Raw genomic sequence first — 21154 nt, 5'->3', positions numbered from 1 at the left:
TCTAACTCAAAGAGTTAGGGAATAAAACAGCAAATGAACTAAGAAAAGCAAAAAGTAGGAAATTTATTCAAGTGAAAGTCAGTTAATTGGAAAACAGAAAAATTATAGAATATAGACATTCAAAACATACCACTCTGAGAGAAACAAAGAGTGTTTTAAAAGGTCAAATGTAAGCTATCTTAATTAAGAAAACAAAGGAGCAAACCTAATACACAAGGGAGAGCCATATGCACAAAAGAGAGATAACTGCTCAACTCTAGGCAATTAAATTTGAAAACCTGGGTGAAATGGATGACTTATGATCTCGGCTAAGATAGAAGAACTACACAGACCAATTACCAAAGATACCGACAAAGCTGTCAAAGAGCTACTTGCCAAACATCCATCAGACCCAGATAATTTCACTGAAATTTTAAGGAACATTCGTTCCAGTGCAATTTAAACTGTTCCAGAGCAAAGGAAAAGAAAGTAAGTTTGTAAATTCTCCAGCATAAAATTAATAACCAGACCTTGTAAAGACAGCACACGCACACAAACTATAGACTAATCTCATTGATGAATACAGTTGCAAATATCTGAAATAAAATATAATCTAGCAATATATTAAAATAATACACATGGCCAAGTAGTTTATTTCAGGAATGCAAGAATGGTTCAAAATTACAAAATATATTAATGAAGTTCATATTAAAAGATCAAAGGAGAAAAATCATATGATCATCTCTGTAGTGATAAGGCGTGTGATAAAATTCAACCTTCATTTGTGTTTTTTTTTTTTAAAACATAGGGATCAATGGATACTCCTTAACATGGTTAACTCCTTAATATAACATGGTTATACTTAACATGATTCTAGAAGTACTATATTTAACATGATTCTTGAATTGCATTACAATGCAATTAAAATGTAAAGAGATAATGCAAACTGGGAGATAATTGTGTAACTGGAAAACACAAAAGAATTAAATAGTATTACTAACCATAAGAAAATGGCAGTCTGGTAACTAGGTAGAAAATTCATAAACAGAAATGACTTCCTTAATATTGGTATCAAAACTGATGAGATTCCAAAGATTAAACTCTTAAGAATGTATAAGAGCTCCATAAAGTAAGATGTGAAACATGTCTGAAGGAAACAATAAAAAAAGCCTTGAAAGAATGGGCACCATTTTTAGATAAGTACCATGATTAAGACAGGAGCTTTAATGTGATGTTAAAATTTCCTAGGTTGATCTATAAAATTAAAACTGTCCCCCCCAATTATTAATGCATTTGTTTTGTGAAACTCAGTAGGTCGATTCTAAAGTTGAAACAGAAAAATAAGCAAGAATATTTGAAATATGTAAACATCAATTATTGAAACAGTGTAGGGCTAATATGTAAAGAAAGAAGGGTAGGGGCACCTGGGTGGCTCAGTGGTTAAGCATCTGTCTTGTCTGCCTTTGGCTCAGGTCATGATCTCAGGGTCCTGGGATCAAGCCCCGCATCAACAGGCTCCCTGCTTGGCGGGAAGCCTGCTTCTCCCTCTCCCACTCCCCCTGCTTGTGTTCCCTCTCTTACTGTCTCTCTCTCTGTCAAATAAATGAATAAAATCTTAAAAAAAAAAAGGTAGATGAATTGAAGAGAATAGGAGTCTAGAAATATATCCAAGCAATATGTAAATTATCATATGCTAAAAGGGTCATTTCAAATAGTAAGGAAAGAATGCATTGTTTAGTAAAGAGCTTCAGGATAAAAGTAACGGGAAAAAAATGGAGCCTTGAATTCAGGACAGTTCATGATTTACATGAGAAAAATCAAGTAACAGAAATAGCCAACTTTAATATTTAAACTCAAGTAGATATATTTTTCCCTTAAAAAAAGGTGCAGAAAAAGTATGCATAGTATGATACAATTTGTATTACCATATATGGCATTTATCCGTATGGATACATTTATATAGCAACACAGTATCTATCTCGGGTATACAGAATCTGGGATGGTACTGATCTCTTTGGAAAGGAACTAAAGGGTGGGTGTCAGGGATAGGGGAGAGACTTACTTTTTATTGTTTGAACCAGGAAGATGTATTAGTTAATTAAAAAAAGAAATTAAGACACATGCCAGAAATTAAAACCAATAATATAGTATATTAATTAGCAGGTCCTAAACAAGATTAATTAGGTAATGTAAATTGGGCCAGGACAATATTCTCTAGGGGTCTGAAATGCATCTGAGAATCATATAAAAAAAGAGACCTGATTGAGTTCTTGTATCTTTAAAGAAATATTAATTAAGAAACAGTGTTCTCAAAGGCCAATTTATTCAGTTCCTTAGGAATTTTGACCCTCGAGTGCTGGTACAACCTGCTACTTTACTATAAAGTGGTTAAGGAAGACTATCTACCCTTCGAGTTTTCTTCTAGACACACTGCGTATCTTACAGCCTGCAGCTGTATCTGTACCCAAATATTGCAAGAAAAATAAAGAGCAACTCTGATTTAAAAAGTACCTCAAGGCAATACAAAAAAAATGATTTTAATTTCTGATACATATTAAAACATTTCAGTCAGTTCTTCCTGACAGCATAACACGACAGATACACAAGACCTCAAACATGCTTTAAAATGACATTCAGCAAAGTATTGAAAATTTAATAAATAGCAATAATCACACACAAATACATTTTCCATACTCAATCATTAAGCTACTAAAACAGACAGCTAAAGAATAAATAAACAAGAATTGACAATAAAAAAATATGCGGGGTTTGCAATTCATTCTACTTAAAAGAAGGGGGGTCGATCCGAATGATTTCTTAATTTGCTTTTCGACATGTAGCATGACCCCCCATGAATAAAATATATTGAAAACCACTCTTACAATAATGTAGTCTTTAAATACAACAAATAAATATGAAACCAGCAAAGCAATTTCAAGTTGTAATAAAAATGCTCCCCCCCCAAAGCTATGGAAATATATAGTCATTGTGATAGCAAATGACAGTATTTAAAGTGATAGTGCTTGTGCACTAAACTCATCTGTGACCTTGATATGATTTTAGTGCAAATCCCTAGGGTCCAATACAAGCATAACCCTGTACCAGGGAAGGACATTACCAGTTGGAACTTCTCTTGTACAATTTTTGTACATATTTTATAAAGTTCAAGATTTAATGCATAGTAGAATATCTTCATCTGTTTAATTCTGTCCCTAAATAGAAATGAAAAAAGAAATGATGGGATTTTACCATTTGGCTTGTACCATATTTGAGTATTAAAGTCAACATTAGAAAATCTATAAAAGTTTTGTTTTTGCCATTAATTTGTCTAGCTCTATCTAAATTTCACATCACTGAATGTTAAATGTAAGAGAAAAATTTTTAGACGAGGTTTTTCCCTTTGACAAGCTCCTATTATGATGAAATCCATTAATATTTAGACCAATGTTACACAAATAAAAACATAGGTGAATATAAGGGGCCTTTTTTTGTACATTAACAACCTTAACATCTGGTATATTAAGTTGTAAGATGTATTGGCAAAAAGCATAAAGAGTTCAATGAAAAGAAGGTATTATTTTGTACAAACAAATGTTTTAACACAGGAGAGAGCGACTGACGGTCGGATGGGTTTCAGCAGCCATACTTCTACTGTGGACTACAGTACCAGGATAATAAACAATTAGGAACAAATGGAAGAACATTGCTGAACAATATGAATACATAATGCAATTTTAGCTGCTAAAATAGTAAACTCTAAAGTTCATAGAGTTACAAGTTGTTTAATTTAACCATGCAGGCTAACATATGGTAATAAGAAATCACCCTGCATCTTTTTTTGTTTTTAAATTAAAACCAGTTTAATTGTAAAGTTACAAAACAACGAACGGAGCAATGCCCCCCTTGTACACAACCCCCCTGGCTGCGATTCGTACCTAACAAAGTAACAAAGCCTCATCATCACTCGTCTCCTGTTTCAGCGTTGCTTCCAAGCAAGTGTCCGGGATCTGGGCAGTGTGGACGATGCCACAGCGCTCACAGGGGCCGTCTCGATTACTTGGCCTTCCTCCAGGGTTTGTCGCGCTGTACGGCTGTCTAAACCCTTGTCCTTGCTCTGAGGCAAGATCGAGAAGAGGTCTGGAGCAGTCGTTCACATCCAAGTCTGAAGCTCCATCAGAAACTGGGATCAGCATTTCGACATCATCATCTTCTTCTCTGCCATGTGCCCCATTGTCAAGCTGTCTCAAAGGACTCTGGTTCTGATTTACGGAGCTGGATCTCCCTAACGTAAAACGTACCCAGCGCAGCCCCTGAGTCATACGACTGAGTGCACTTGTGAGCTGGTGACGGGCCGGACTCACACCCGGGGGCTCCACACTTGTCACATCCCTTCCGTTCTCTGTGTGGCCGCCTCGGGTACTCTGAGTCGAGGAGCTTCCACTCGCTCCCACTGTTGCTTCGACTGCTGTTGTGGGAGGGACTTTCTGGGGCAAAGGAGCGGCAACCCCACCAGATGCTCCGGCCATATCTCTTCTCTCATTTTCTGTGTCTGTGTCGTCGGACTCCACGGAAAACAGACTTCTGTGAGTGTGACTTCTTTCAGGTTCTCTGCTGTTACTTTGACTAGGGACGACCTCATCTCCATCTGCTGAGACCAAAGCCAATGACCCTGAATGACGTGATCTTGCAAAATTAAAAATACGATTCCAAATGTTGCTGGATCTGCCTGCCATTGGAAGCCTGATTGAAGTAAATCCAAGCTGAGATCGTACTGCTAGCCTCAAGTTTTCCAAAACAGAAGCCTACAAAAAAAGAGAAAAGATCTTAAGATAGCCAACAATAAAGTGTGAAAATAAAAAACACCCTTTGAGTAAGAATGTGTTATGGTTAAAAATGCTATTATTGATTGCTAGGGTCTATGAAAGATGAATTAAATTCTCTCATCTATACAGGTTCACCTTACTACAGAATCTAATCTATAACTTGTTACCACTGATGACTTGGTTTAGAATTTCTTGACACTCCACTTTATATATGCGACTTTTAAAGTGATGTTTAATACCAATTACAACTGTTTTATTTTAAAACTGTACATTGTAATCCAATTCCAAAAGTGTACCAAAGTTGAAAAACAAAATTATTTGATACTCTAGCTAGGAAGGTAAACTAGGCCCTTTATCTATTCTACAACTTTAAAATTTTTTTTTTTTAATTTTTAAAGATTTTATTTATTTATTTGGCAGAGAGAAAGCAGGAGTGCATAAGTAGGGGAGAGGGAGAAGCAGGATCCCGGCTGAGCAGGGAGCCCGATGCAGCCAGGTCCCAGGACCCTGCGATTTTGATCTGAGCGGAAGGCAGTTGCTTAACCAACTGAGCCACCCAGGCGTCCCCCAACTTTTTTTTTTTTTAAACACAGAACAAGTTAGATTTGATTTACAAGACTGAAACTTTCTAAAATAAATGAAAGTGACATTTCACAGTTGGTTCTCAAGGATCTGTTGAATGAATGAACATTGAAGATTGATTTTTACTATCATAATAAGAGAATTAATTTATAATACAGCACAGGAGATAAATTAAAAAACACAATTTGCTTATAGCACTACACAATGGTATTTGAGACATGTGGACTCTTTTGAGTCTTTAAAGATTAAGTTTTATTTTCTACAGCTTAGCATTATGCATAAATTATATCTTTATTCTTTGAAAATTTGCTTTTTCCTAGATGAATACATTTATGGATTATTTTAAAGACATGCAACATTTATTTAAAACAGTTTTTAAGCTCCATCTAGTGGTTATTAAAAGGAGTATTCAAACTTGGAACAGACAGTTTTAGTGGCATTTGGTATTTAACACACAGTATTTCCGGGTAAGAATGGTGAGTTGATGTGCTCCCATTTCAATGGTGATATAATTTCCCTCTGCCAAAATGAATAGCTTTTGTCTTTACCTTCACAGAAGAAAAGAGGGAAAGGAAAGATGTGACAGCATGTGCTCTTCACCTCTTCAAGATGGTTATTAAATTTACTTGTAAAACATAAGCTCAGGAATATAATTTAGAGAAAGCAAAGAAACTACTTTCATAGGAATATTTAATAATCTAGCCTTAGTAAACCACAAATCGTCAGTAAGAAGTTTGAATATTAGCATACATAGATTTGCTAAACAAATTGAGATTTTCCTCAAATTAAGAAGTACCTAATTATAAATTTTTTTAAAAAAAAGGTTCACATCCCTAAGGAACTTCTTCATACATGTGGTCCTCACCATTCAGTATTCAAGTTCTGAGGCTTTTGTGTGAGCACTGTTACACCCAGCAATGAACAGAAGGCTCTGCAGACAAGCTGGCCTTCTATGCAACTATGTCCCATCAAGATCAACAATGCTGACTTTCACATTACAGTCTGTCACAGCGAGGTGAAGTTCTTTACTTACTTACAAGTCTGCTTAATTAAAATTAATTTAACAGATTCTATATGGGGATATTGTGAATGTTTTAAGAATAATTTTATATCCTTCTTCAGTTTATGATGCAGAAGAAAGCCTTCTTTAGAAAGCATTTCTAGGGGCGCCTGGGTGGCTCAGTCGTTAAGCGTATGCCTTCCGCTCAGGTCATGATCTCAGAGTCCTGGGATCAAGCTCCGCACCAAGCCCCACACTGGGTTCCCTGATCGCTTCCTCCCTCTCACTCCCCTTGCTTGTGTTCCCCTCTCCCTGTCTCTCTCTGTGTCAAGTAAATGAATAAAATCTTAAAAAAGAAAAAGAAAAACAAAGCGTTTCTATTTTTGAATGGGATAGTAATTGAGAATATTTTTCTTTTTAAAATCTTAAGAAAATTTGAGAATTTGTTACCAAAAGTTTTAAACTTGAAAGTTTAATCTCATAAACTGAATAAAATCTAGCTTACTATTCACAAATGTACTTTATTTTAAAACTTTGTTGAAGAATTCCCTCATAAGGGTAAATTATAAACCTAAAGAATGGTGTAGTATGTAGTAAAGAATTAAACCTTACCCCAGATGAGGTCTGACTTTTGCCCTCTACTTCTGGGACAGGATCTCTAAGCCCTTATAATGTCATCTCTAACGGGATGTCCTTGCCAAGGGTCCTGGGCCAGCCAGATACAGAGAATGCTCTGTCTGAGGGGGAGGTTCAAAGCCACACCAGCAATGTGAGGCAGGGTTGGTGCGCTGGGTCAGCAGATCAGCCACCTGTGCAGTTAATCGTACCTATGTGATGGAGCCCCAGCAAAAACTCTGGAGGCCCAGTCTTGGGTGAGCTTCCCTTGTGGCAATATTCTGTGCACAACCGTCATACCCCTGCGTTGAGAGAGTAACACTGTCTTGACTTTATGGGGAGAGGAGAACTGGTAGATCCATGTTTGGTACTCTCCTGAACCCTGTTCTATGTGTCTTTTCCTTTGGCTGATTTAATCTAGGTCCTTCCCTGTAATAAACCATAACCGTGAGTATAACAGCTTTTTGTGTGTTTTAAGTCCATGCAGTGATTGTCAAAACTGAAAATCATTTTGGGAACCCCTGAACTTGTAATTTCTACAAAGATGAGACCTGCCTTGTGTAGACTGTGCTTCCTCTAACTCCACAACTGGCTACAGGGGGGTGGGGTACAGTGGGAGACGGAGGGAGAGAATCACCAGGGGACTTCCCCACTGAGCAAGGAGCTGGAAGTGGAGACTGATTCCATGACCCTGAGATAATGACCTGATCTGAAACTGAGAGTCAGACACTTCACCAACTGAGCCACCCAGGCACCCCATTCTTATGCTCTTATGAGCCCTGGTATAACTGAAGCATTGAAAAAGAAGGGAAAGACAGGAAAGAAAGGAAGAAACAATTTTACTGACTGATTGATTGATTATAGGCTCCAAGCTCTGCATGGAGCACATTCTGGGGCTCAAACTTAAGACCCTGAGATCAAGACCTGAACTGTGATCAAGACTCGGACACTTAACTGGACTGGGCCACCCACCCAGTCATTCCTGAAAAAGAAATTTTTTACAAAGTGCTAATAGAAATTTAAAAAATTTAGAAACATTAATAAAGAATAAGTGACTATTTAAAGAAAAGGAAATGAATTCTTAAACACTATAAGATCTAGCTGTGAAGTTTTCCCTCAAGTCAGGTGGAAATGTTACTTAATTGCAACTACTTGTACTTATTAACTGGTTAATCTAGCATGTTACTAATATATTACTAGCATCCTGATTTTAATATTCATTCTTAATCTTCTAGATGTTTAGTTCAAGAAAATAACTTACCAAACTTTACTTCTGAATTTTAATGCACCAAATCATCCTAAACAGTAAAATGCTTAAGAATTGCATAACTAGGGCGCCTGGGTGGCTCAGTGGGTTAAGCCGCTGCCTTCCGCTCAGGTCATGATCTCAGGGTCCTGGGGTCAAGTCCCGCATCCGGCTCTCTGCTCGGCAGGGAGCCTGCTTCCTCCTCTCTCTCTCTCTGCCTGCCTCTATGCCTACTTGTGATCTCTCTCTGTCAAATAAATAAAATCTTAAAAAAAAAAGAATTGCATAACTAAATCAGAAGAATAAAAAACTGATTTTGTAGCATTTGTTAAAATACAATGAAACAAATAAAATTTCAAGTTCTCCATATATTTAATCCTTGATTTTACTGCAAATATTAAGACAAAAGTCCTTTATTATATACACAAATAAAGAATTCATTTTATGAAACAGAAATCATAAATTGCAACATACTTGATTAGGTGAACAAACAGGAAAATCTTCAACTGGTGGAATTAAACCCTGAGCGATCAGTTGTCCATAGGAGGGAGGAGCTTCTCTTCTTAGCAATTCTGCTTCCACTCTTGACAACTGTGTTTCAAATGACCTTTGAGAGAAAACAGGGGGATAAAAAGGGTTAAAAAAAAGGCAAGTTAAACTAATAATTTTTTAATCAACGATGAAGATAATCTGAACCTTAGTATTCTGGCCATTTTTTAAGCTTAGTCCACCAACATTTATTGACTATGCAGTTTCTACACTGAAAATACAAAGATAAAGAAGACAGTCTATCCTCATGGGGCTTTATACCAGGAGCCTGAATCACTAAGTTTTAATGAATTAGGAATCCCCACAAACGGTAAAGGTATTTAGATCTTTAAACCCCTAAGAACATAAAGGGGTGTTGGATTTTGGTGAAAGTAATTATCAAATTCAATACATTTAGTTTACAGATGAGGAAAAGAGTGAAAGGAGTCACTAATACACTTTCTGGCACAGCTTGTTCTTAAACTCAAGATCTCAGATTCTTCTCTGAGCTCTTATGCTGCAACGTAGTAAGAAGTCTTCTGACCATTTATACTTGTCCAAAGAAAAGAGTCAGCATGATTACTTTGATTCTGTGCATCTATTTGCTTAGCTGCCTGGGACATGAATTTTTTTTTTTTTTTTTTACAATTTTACAATATTTACAAATTTATAATATTTTTTACATTTATAATTCTCCTGGAACATAGGGTCACTGTCTCCATAATAGCCTCCTAAGGGACCTCTTTCTCCACCATCAGCTTCTCCCAGGTCCAGTCTATGCTGTACTACATGGAAGAAAACCTTCCCTGAAGGTCACCCTTTAATACTTGACCATTTCTTACTAACTGAGAACTCTGACACATGGCTCTTATGGTCGCCCACAACATGACACTGGCCCCGTGTTCCAAGTTTTACCTTTTAGCCCTTCATATGTAGCTTTGGCTCCAGACACACTGAACTATGTGCAACTTTCTCAAGCAATGTTGGGGATCCCGACTTCTACGCATTTTCCCAGGCGAATTCTTTCAACTACAATACCTTCTCCCTATCTACGTTCTACTTACAGATTTCAAATGGCGCTTCTTCAATAAAAGCCTTTCCAAATCCTCTCATCAAATTGAGTATCTTTCGCCTTTTTTACCACTTTGTTTTATAGCTCTTACCTCATTTATGTTTTTGTCATCTTATTCTACCCGCCAGTGACTTTCTGCTAACAGTAAAGTGCCTGTGAGATTATGCCTTGTCCATTTTTCTACTCATCTGTATAGTGCTTTGAACATAATAGGTTCTCAAATGTTTGCAATTGCTGATTTCATATGTATAAAAACACAGGGTAAAACCTTCAAACTGAGAACTGCAGCTTGCAAAGTTTCTATAAAACAGATTAATCTGAAAATAGAAACTGGTAATTACAGATTGGCTTTTCTCCCCTTGTAACTCAAAGTATTTACTAGTTGTTTTTTTTTTTAAAGATTTCATTTATTTATTTGACAGAGAGAGATCACAAGTAGGCATAGAGGCAGGCAAAGAGAGAGGAAGGGAAGCAGGCTCCCTGCTGAGCAGAGAGCCCGATGCGGGACTCGATCCCAGGACCCTGAGATCATGACCTGAGCGGAAGGCAGCGGCTTAACCCACTGAGCCACCCAGGCGCCCTATTTACTAGTTTTTAAAATGTGTTTAGCCTCTTGAGTCCTAATCTTTTCATAGTCATTTCATAAATCATGAAAGATAATTATTTTCAAAAATAGTATAAAACCAAAGTCTATTGCTGATCACATTAAAGTTCTGTTGCAAACACTGGGACCATGTTTACTGTAGCAGGCACAACCACTACAGTTTCGTCTCGATACTGACCTTCGTTCAAACATTCTCAGAGAATAGAGCTTACAGGTACATCCCAACGCAATGACCAGTAACAGGCCGCAGATAAGGCTCCCTATGACGGCTGCAGTTATGACTCTGGTAGGCACAATCACCGGGCAATTCTCCTCATCGCTGCCATCACCGCAGTCATCCTGGGAATCACACACCCAGCTTTCAAACACACAACGGTTGTTTTTACAGTGAAAATTTCCTGGCTGGCAAAAAAAGCAGTTTTTTTCATCTGAGCCATTTGGGCAATGATTCTGGTAGTTGCAGCGATCAGAACGAGGGTAACAGACACCGTTTCGGGAACATGGGAATTCTTCCTTTTGGCACATGGTGCAATTTATTTCATCCCTTCCGTTGGGGCAATGCCAATACCCATCACAGCGCTGCTGTTCTGTGTAACACCCCCAGTTACCCCCACAGGGTATTTCCCAAGGCAAACAGAAGCCATCTACTTGGTAAGTGGCATTAAATCCCCTTGCAGCATTCACTTTGTCGGCACAAAAATGGACCCTGATCTGTCCGGAAGAAGACACAACTGTAAGAGGTGCATGAGAATCAAAAGCCGTTAAGACTCGCAAAAGCTTGTGTGGATTCTCCTCTAATCCATCGTATATTTTGACATAATCGCCATACCCAGTCCCATCGAGTTTAAAGTCGGTGAAGCGTAAAATGACTTTACGATGATCACCCGTGTCTATTAACCAGGTGCAGTTGCTTCCAGGAGGGTAGAAATCTGGATAATTGGGAGAATTGAAAGTACCGTAGAAATATTTGAGCCACTGCCCACAGGTTGGCATGTCACAGTCGATCTCGTCTCCGAGGTCCAGACAGTCAATGTTGCCGTCGCATTTTAAAGATTCGGGGAGGCAAGTGTAAACCTTGGTGAACCGAGACAGACACTGGAACTGGTTGTAGGCACAGGGCTGAAAGGAAGCGGCCGTCGGGGGGTCGGCCTCCCGCGCGCAGACCTGCTCGTCAGACCCATCTCCGCACTCGTCCATGCTGTTGCATTTCCAGGCTTCGGGGATACACTTGCCGTTGCCACAGCGGAACTGATCGCAAGCACAGCTGGGTTCTTCGGATTTCCCTGGGAGGGCATGGAGAGGACGGAGATGGACAGGGAAAGGGGGAAAAACCACTCTTTAAAAGATACGAACAGCAAGTGGTATTTTTATAATAAACATTAACTAAGTCCCAATGATTGGGGTTTAAAAAAAATCTTATTTTAAAAAATAGGTTCTAATGGCAAATTAATATCAGCTCAACAAATTAATATTGGCTTAATTCAATTTATTAAACACCTATTGTTTGTTCCATGAAGACCTCTGTGTTTTGACCTCAAGTGAAGAGCACACAAACCAGGGGTTGCTGGAGGGAGGTGGGTAGAGGGATGGCTTAACTGGGTGGTGGGGAGTAAGGGGGCACTTGCTGTGACAAGAGCACCCCGTGTTGCATATAAGTGACGACTCACTAAATTCTCCTCCTGAAATCAACTTTATGCTGTGTTAACATGTTAAACTGGAATTGAAATAAAAACTTGGGAAAACAAAGGGGAGGAGAACAATTTTGCTTTTACAGACAGCTATTTTATTGTAGAACACTTAGTAATCTAAGATACATGAGCCAATAGACTATACTGCCTAAAATTTTAAAATAATTTATTGTATAAACAGCATTAGAATGGTAGACATATTGAAATAGAGAAAAATTCACCCACAATAATCACCTTTCCAAATCAATTTTTTCATTTTTCATATTCTTTTCTAGTTATTATATGTATACAATATTTTGCTATGTATCATACAGCATATACTAGTTTTCAATCCTATTATTTAGACCCAAATTTCTGCTAAGATTATCCTAAGATTAACTTTATATATGGTTGGTAATGTTTCATGTATCATAACACAACACTTCCATTTTATAATTCTCTTGTTTTACATAAATGCTGCATGAATCCCAGCTAAAGATAAAAATTTATCATCAAAATAGTAAGGGGAAAGAGAAAAAAACTTGAAATGCCTATAAAATTCTAATTATTGAAGTGTCCCATCCTAAACATACACCAATAACGAGGTAGGGGAAGAAAATCAAACATTATGTACTTATGGTCCCCAAAACTAACAATGTTTAAGATAATACTTACTTCTTCATTAACAATTTACTTATTGGTAAAGAGGTGACAGAAAATGTGCTTCAGAAGCTATGTATTACAAAGAGTGGGTTTTTAAGAAAAAAGAGAAAAAGCTGCATATTTGGTGAAAGACGATTACAAATTTTAGAAGATGTAAAATGATTTTCAGCAAAAAGTATATATAATTCTAATACTCTGATTTATACACGTATGTATGATCTGGCCACACTTTTTGAAAGAAAAGATTCAGAGATTCAGAGCAGTATAGGAAGACTTCTGATACTATAAGTCACAGAAGTGAGATGAAATGTCTTTCCTGTGAAGCTGTAAAGACAATGGTCAGACACAAAAATACATTCTGAAGTAATTTTCAGAGTATCAGTAAACACTTAAGGGAAAAAAAGTTACTTTTAAAATAAGTGCATTTAAATATTTAAAAAGAAAGTTGACCTCATATTATAAAATTGATCATTTTATTAGAATATACAAAACACTCTTCTAAGACTGTGCTCTAGGGCATCTGAACCTTCTTCAATGTCAATAGCCTTGAGGCTTAGTCACAATTAAATGGATATTGTTTTAGAAGACTGGCCCCAAAGTGACTCAGTACTTAATAAAACGGAATTCTGTTCATTATTATCGTTCTTCTTTTTTAAAAACACACCTGAAAAATATGCCAGTCTGAAACCCTTTCTAGAGATACTATCATCGGAATGGAACCTGATCCAGACGTGGTCTTGGGAAGAAATATACGGTGGCGGAACTGTGGAACCACAAGCTCTGTAACTTTCAATGTTCTTGTAGGTTTCTATCGTCAACCAGTCCAAACTGCATCTTCTGGACCCCTGAATATCAAAATCCTGAAAACTAGAAATAAAAAGTCAGAAAAGGCTATTAATAAGGGCAATTTTGGAAAAAATTTTATAATAATACAGTATTACTGAGGACTTTACTATAAGCCTCCATATTGATTGATTCTCCTGGGTTTTGTGGGCATACAACCATATCATCAGCAAATAATAACACTGTTTCTATGTTCCTCATGTTTATATCTCTTTACCAGATTCTCAAAGAATACTTCTTCATAAGTAATACCCGATTCCAAAATAATGCTAAAAAAACCCCTCAGGTAAAATAGTTGGCACCTTGTTTCTTTTTCTTCTGTTTGTGTTTAGGAAGGATCACTTCTAATTCAGAATATCCTAATTGTCCTGTATTTGAACTAGAAATGCCACTCCGTATTCTGATAAACTGAAGTATACACAGAGAAAGTCAGCTTCTTCTTAGATTAGACTGGTTCATTTGCTTGCTTAGTAAAAAGTTTACAGCTTTCATTTTCAGGAGAGCAAATAGCACGAGGAAAGTAAAAAAAGTAAAAATGAACAAACAATATCAGAGAAAAAAATCTCCAAGTTTGTGAATATATTTTTTTTTTCAGAAGTTCTGTAAAAGTCAAAGATTGACTTGTAGTTCACAAAATATGGGCATGCAAAAGAAGTCAAAAGCACATACAAATTTAGCTACTGCTATGAAAAAAGAGAAACTAAAATACTATTCTTCAATAACATGTCTCCACCAAGAAAGGAATATGTGAATTTATTTTCTTGCCTCTGTCTTAAACTGTGATAATGAAATTAATTTTCTAAGGATTTTTACATCAGGATATTTCCTCTTTAAATAGTCTGAGTAACTATAACAAAGATTGACAGATAATTTGACTGTTTCTAGTTTTTATTATGAACAATGCTTTAAAGAATCCTTATACAGGTATCTCTACATGAGCAAATAATTCTCTCAGACAAATTTTTCTAGAAGTAGAATTGCTAGGTCAAAGACAAAATTCCACTTTAAATCTGACAGACACTGACAGAAATATTTATACCAACTAATTTCCATTGAGTTTTATGAAAGAACCTTATACTCCATGATTCTGGAAAACTGGGATATTCTTTTTAAAAAACTGCCAATTATTTTGCTTTTCCTTATTTACTGATATTGAAACACTTTTTCCTATGTTTACTATTTCTTTTCCTATGAATTGCTTTGTTATATCATCCTTCATCTATCAGAAATTTTTCTTATTTACTTAAAAATTCTCTATGTGGTATAAACATGTACCTATTAGGGGGCATGTCTATAATGCAAGATATATGTACAGATATCTACCCCACATTCTCTCCAGTAGGTGGTGATGTCAGTCCTTTTAACCTCAGCCATTAGTCGTGTGAACTGACCTCTCTCACTGGTTTTACGTGCACTTCCCTGAAGACTAATGTTAACATCTTTTCATGTGCTTATTGGCCATTCTTACATCTTCTGTGAAGTGTCTGTTCAAGCATTTAGCCCATTAAAAAAAAACTGGGTTGTTTTCTCAAGTTATAAAAATGAATTTTATATTCTGGACTCAAGTTATATAGATATGTATATTGCTAATATTTTCTTCTGGTTTCTATGGATGGCCTTTTCATTTTCTTAATGGTATCATTAAAACAGAGGTTTTTAATTTTAGTTTTGATGAAGCCTAATTTATTTTTCCCTTTATGTTTAGTATTTTTAGTGTCCTCTCTAAAATACCTTTGCCTGAGCCAAGATACTCAATAATGTTTTCTTTCAGTATTTTAGAGTTTTAGCTTTTACGTTCCTATCTAGGATTTATCTTGAATTCATTTTTGTGTGTTCTCAGGGATGGGTCAAGATTTCTACACTTACTTCATTTTATCATGCAGGGAACATCCTGGTCTGGTCACCACGCACTTGTGGAGGTTTGGTTCAGGTTTGCCCTTAAGTCTTAGGTGAATTCTTAATTTTAGGACGTTGTCTTTCCTGATAATGTATGACATTTCCATGGTTTCAATAAAATCCCAAGGTATTTACCAAGGTCCTGAAACTCAGCAGGCTCCAGACTCCAAACTCTGCCTCAGCAGCAGTGCACAGCTGCTGAAATCTTGGAGCAGCTTTTTCTACCAGGTTCCTTAGCGTCTCTTAAGCATGCACAGCTCAGAAAAGAGAAAAAAATCTGAGGAGAATTTATACACAGATATAAGGGCTTCCTACACTGAGGCTCTCTCCTTTCCGGGATTTGCCTTTTCAATTTCCAGCTACTCTGATAGCCTCAACTCCAACCTGTGATACCACCACCTCAAGCACACAAGACTGAGTTCTAGTTACTCCATTCGGCCTGGGGAGCTAACAGGAAGAAAACGTAGCTCACCACCGTGGATCCCTTCTTTCAAGGGCTTAATTCCCTCTGGTTTCTGTCAGCTTCTGATTATTTTCCAGGACTTATGAGTAGTTTTTAAAAAACTTTTATCCAAAGTTGATAATGGTTTATGAGTGGGCTAGTCAGTTTTAAGCCTAAGGAATCCCTTAATACACTTTTATCCACTAAAATGTTTAAGATTGAGGAAAGCAGGATCCTTGCCCAGAACAAAAGAAAGGATCAATGAATACCTATTCACATATACACTCTTGGATTTGGTTTGCTAATATTTCCTTCAGGACTGTTAAAATACATTTAAAAGTAAAATTAATTTTCAGGTTTTCTTTTTTTTAATACTTCATAGGTTTATATAACAAAGACAATGATCACATACCCGTGCCCTGTGCCTGTTTAAAGAATAGCTCTAAGGTAGAAATTTTCAATTTCTTTGTTTTTTGCCTTAATCAGCTTTCCCTAACCTTTTGAGTCACTTTTGAGAATTTAAATTTCTGTAGAAATCATTTTATCTTGATAGTAAAATTCATTACAAAGCTGCAAATAGCATTTTCTTATATTAAAATCTTTTTTCCCCTGTATCTGTGGGCTTTATATTTGCTTGGATTTTCTATGGAGATAAGCACAGTAGTGGCAAACAAGGAGAGTTTCATCTCTTCCTTCCTATTTTTCATATTGTTCCTTTCTATTTATTGTCCTGTTGCATGGAGACTCGGTGTTCTAGTATAAGCAGTGAAAGCAAGCATTGTCTTCCTGGCCCTTGGTACTAAAATTAACTTCAATATTAAATTTGATTAAAAATTGTTTTAACAAATACCTTTTATCAGGTTAAAGAATTCCTTATCTATTCATTTAGTAACAACCACCTGGAAAACTACTTAGGTTTAGCATCTTTTTCTGAATGCTGATTCAATTTCTTTAGTGAAATCAATTCTTAAATCATTTTTGGTAATTTACATTTTCTAGAAAATGGTCCAATTCATCAAATTATATGACAGAGTTACCACAAACCATTCATAATACCCTAATATTACCTTATGACTTCAGAAGTCTCTATTATTATATTTATAATTTATAGGCATTTTTGCTCATTCTCACTAGTACCTTTTCTCTTCAGTCTTGCCTTGAGATTTATTTTCCCAAGGTTTCCAGAAAGCCAGTTTTTTTATTTTATTGAATCATATTGTTTATTCTTTTTTTTTTTTTTAAGATTTTTAAATTTATTTTTTTGATAGACAGAGATCACAAGCAGGCAGAGAGGCAGAGGGAAGCAGGCTCCCCGCCAAGCAGAGAGCCCCATGAGGGGCTCCATCCCAGGAGTCTGGGATCATGACCTGAGATGAAGGCAGTGGCTTTAACCCACTGAGCTACCCAGGCGCCCCTGTTTATTCTTTCTGTTTATTTTCTGGTCTTCTCTTACTACTTTTTCTACTTAAGATTCACCCTATAGTTTCCTTCTATATGCTTATGTAAATTCTGAGCTCATTTATTTTCCATTCTGCTTATTTTTAAGTCTATGCATTCAAGCTGTAGATTTTTCACTAAGTACTCTATCAATGTGTTCCAACAGTTTTAATATGTAATACTTTCATTATGATTATTTTCAAAATATTTTATGAGTTCTACTGTGATTTTCAGCATTAGTGCAGGAGTTATTTAGGAATATGCTTTCAAACATAATGTGTTTTGTTGTTACTTCCCCCTAGTTTTTTTTTTTTTTTATAAAGATTTTATTTTATTATTATTTATTTGACAGAGAGAAATCACAAGTAGGCAGAGAGGCAGGCAGAGAGAGAGAGGGAAGCAGGCTCTCTGCTGAGCAGAGAGCCCGATGCGGGACTCGATCCCAGGACTCTGAGATCATGACCTGAGCCGAAGGCAGCGGCTTAACCCACTGAGCCACCCAGGCGCCCTCCCCCTAGTTTTTTATTGTGGCTTCTTATATAACTGCATTGTGGTCAGGGAACACAATCTGAATGATGCAAAGTCTGGGAAATGGAATTCAGAATTCCTTTGCGGTTTAACACATAATCAATTTTTTAATAAATGTTCCCTATGTTTTTGAAAAAAATGTATATTCTCTATTCACGGAAATAAATATAAACATACACATATGTAAAATACATGTTCCTAATAGATCAAGCTTGTTAATTTTTGTTTATCAAATATTCTGTCTTTACTATTTTTGTTTAATCTAAGGAATTCTGATTAAAGATATGTTTATTAACTTCCACTAACTGGATCAAACTTGGTAATTCTCCATATTTTTCTGTTTTGCATGTATTTTAGGCTATGTTATGAGGTATACAAAGTTTATCATGATTCCATTCCCTAGTGGATTGTTACTAGTATTTTGTGTCTTAAGCTCAATTACACCTAATGTTAATCTTCCTACACTAGCTTTCTCTTTATCAGTATATCCAAAGCTAATCTTTTTCTATTATCCGTCTCCAAACTGCGTTTATTTTAGGTATGTTCTTAGAAGCCCTTTATAGGAGGGTCATACCAATCAACGAACCAATAAACCTGATCAGACTGTCTTTTAAAGGTTAAATGAGTTTTTTATTGAACACCCTTCTATTGGGGGAGATTCTTCATTTTCCTCCTTTCCTGTGCTCTTTTGTATTCACAGGCTTTGTTTTTGGTTTTCTTCAAGTTTCTTTTACTTTACCAGATACTCAAGATTGCTCTATTTTTTCAGTAGTTATCTTTTCGATGTAATTCAAATACTAAAACGAACTTCTGTTCTAATAAAGCCCAAGTGGGAGTATTCTGTGTTTCTATTTGCCTCTCAAATTCTCAGTTTGGTGGAAAAATTTACAACTTTACTTTCACCAATCTCTAACTGAAATTTTGCATTCCACTTATGAATATAAACAACAAACCACGATAGTATTTACAGTACATGTCACTAGCACAGATCATAGATAATTACACATTACATTTCAGCTTTAATAGATATCTAGAATAACTATTTACAGTCAAAAATCACCTTGAAACTACAGTAGCTATTAGAACCATCACTTCCTAATATGTTAATAAGCATATATTACTATAATACAAACAGGTAAAAATATCTCATAGCGATACTTTGATATAATTGGCTCCATTTGTGATAATATGTATTCTGATTGGTGAGTTTAAAAACATTCTAGGAAAGGATCTACTACTAAAGTGTTCACAGCATAAAAAAAATTAAGGAAGGGGCACCTGGGTGGCTCAGTCAGTTAAGCAACTGCATTTCTGCTCGGGTCATGATCCTGGAGTCCCGGGACTGAGCCCCACATCAGCCTCCCTACTCGGTGGGGAGTCTGCGCTTCTTCCTCTGACCTCTCTTCTCTCATGCTCTCTTTCTCTCTGCCCCTCCCTCCCTCTCAAATAAATAAATAAAATATTTAAAAAATAAATTAAGGAAAAAAAACTCTGGTGCACTTGTGATGAGCAGTGGGTGATGTGAAGAATGGCTGAGTCACTGTATTACACACCTGAAACTAATATAACACTGTGTGCTAATTGTACTGGAATTACAATAAATAAAAACAAAATAATAAAGTTTATCACATCTGGAGTAAATCTGTATTTGGGTTTTGTTGGCTTTTTGTTAGTATTAATATTTTCCATACATTCTGGAAATAGGGCTCATTCTGTAGAAGCTCTTCTGGTTCTCTCTTGCTCCTTTTCATCCACTCTCTTTCTGTTCTCCCTCATCTGTGTTGTCCTACGTGCTGTAGCTACGTTCACCTGGGCCTCCATTCCAGAGGTGGTTCAGAGCATTACAGAGCCTGTCGTGGAGTCAGCAGATACCCTGGTTAAATTCTGATGTATAAGGGTATGTCCTCCATCTCTCTAAGCTTTCAGTCCCATTCAAGTTCAGGCAGTGGCAGTGATTAATGCAAGTTTGTTTCAGCCTTTTTAAAAAAAATTTTTTTTTTTTAATTAATTTTTAAACTTTTTTTTTTTTAAGATTTTATTTATTTGTCAGAGAGAGAGAGGGAGAGAGAGCGAGCACAGGCAGACAGAATGGCAGGCAGAGGCAGAGGGAGAAACAGGCTCCCTGCCGAGCAAGGAGCCCGATGTGGGACTCGATCCCAAGATGCTGGGATCATGACCTGAGCCGAAGGCAGCTGCTTAACCAACTGAGCCATCCAGGCGTCCCCCCCAAAATTTAATTTTTATTTAAATTTAGCTAACATATAGCTTATTATTAGTTTCAGAGAGAGCGTTCAGTGATTCCTCAGTCTTATATAACACCCAGTGCTCATTACATCATGTGCCTCCTTAATGTCCATCACCAGTTACCCCATCCCTCTACCCCCTTAAGGCTTCTTTCTTGAGCAAAACACCCTGACTCCAATTCTTGGCTTCAAGCAGGGAATTAAAATCCAATCCTCTATCTCCTCTTGTTAAGATGGCTTTTGTTGATTTTGGTAAGTTTCAAGGGAGAGGAATAAGGTAAAAATGTCTTCATGTTACCATTTTTAACCAGTTTTATAAGGAGAGCTCTAAGTATTGCTTATACATCATTCATATAATTTTAGTCTCTCTCTTTTATCTGGATTTTAATTTTATCTAAACTCAGAAATGGATGTTTTCTCTTTATCAAAAATGCTTTATTTTTAAAATTATTTTTATTTATTTGAAAGAGAGAGCGAGAGAGCACAAATAGGCAGAGTGGCAGGCAGAGGGAAGGAGCAGAGAGCGTGATGTGGGACTCGATCCCAGAACCTTTGGATCATGACCTGAGCCAAAGGCAGATGCTTAACTGATTTAGACACCCAGGTGCCCCTATCAAAATGCTTTAAAACATCTGTCTACTCTAGATAATCATACACTTTCTTTGACTTATCAATATAGTAAATTAATTTAGAATTTTCTAATAGATTTACTTTTCTGTCCAAATGAGCTGCATTTGATCATGGTACAAATTGCTTTTGAACAATTTAAGATTACACCAATATTCACAAGTAAAACTTGACTGTCCTTGTGTGTGTGTGTGTGTGTGTGTGTGTGTGATCTTTTTAAAGTTTGGTATTTTTAATGATAATGATTTCAGTAAGAACTAGGACAATTACTAAAATCACCTTCTGATCTCATTGGGTTGTGTAAATCCAAATTCATTAACTTCTTCTGGAATTTAGGAAATTTTCTTTTAGAAGTATAG

General features: G+C 36.5%; 1 protein-coding gene across 4 annotated transcripts in view; it reads right to left on the bottom strand.

The window, feature by feature from the left end:
- Positions 1–2491: 2491 nt before the first annotated feature.
- The window catches only part of LRP12 (LDL receptor related protein 12), a 71830-nt gene continuing 53167 nt past the window's right edge, over positions 2492–21154 (bottom strand). For 2 of the 4 annotated variants that reach the window (XM_082719097.1, XM_082719094.1), the window contains 5 exons: positions 13444–13646; positions 10628–11732; positions 8720–8852; positions 3915–4781; positions 2492–3191 (listed from right to left, as the gene is read on the bottom strand). In XM_082719097.1, coding sequence (XP_082575223.1) covers positions 3915–4781; positions 8720–8852; positions 10628–11732; positions 13444–13646 — 2308 coding nt within the window. In that variant the 3' untranslated portion in view covers positions 2492–3191. Of the gene's footprint in view, positions 4782–8719; positions 8853–10627; positions 11733–13443; positions 13647–21154 lie in introns of all 4 variants that reach the window. The other 2 variants (XM_082719095.1, XM_082719096.1) reach the window with 1 other exon arrangement.

The sequence above is a fragment of the Mustela nivalis genome, assembly GCF_964662115.1.
Source record: "Mustela nivalis genome assembly, chromosome: 2".
In the NCBI taxonomy this organism is placed as follows: domain Eukaryota; kingdom Metazoa; phylum Chordata; class Mammalia; order Carnivora; family Mustelidae; genus Mustela; species Mustela nivalis.
This window is presented reverse-complemented; position numbering and strand designations above follow the sequence as displayed.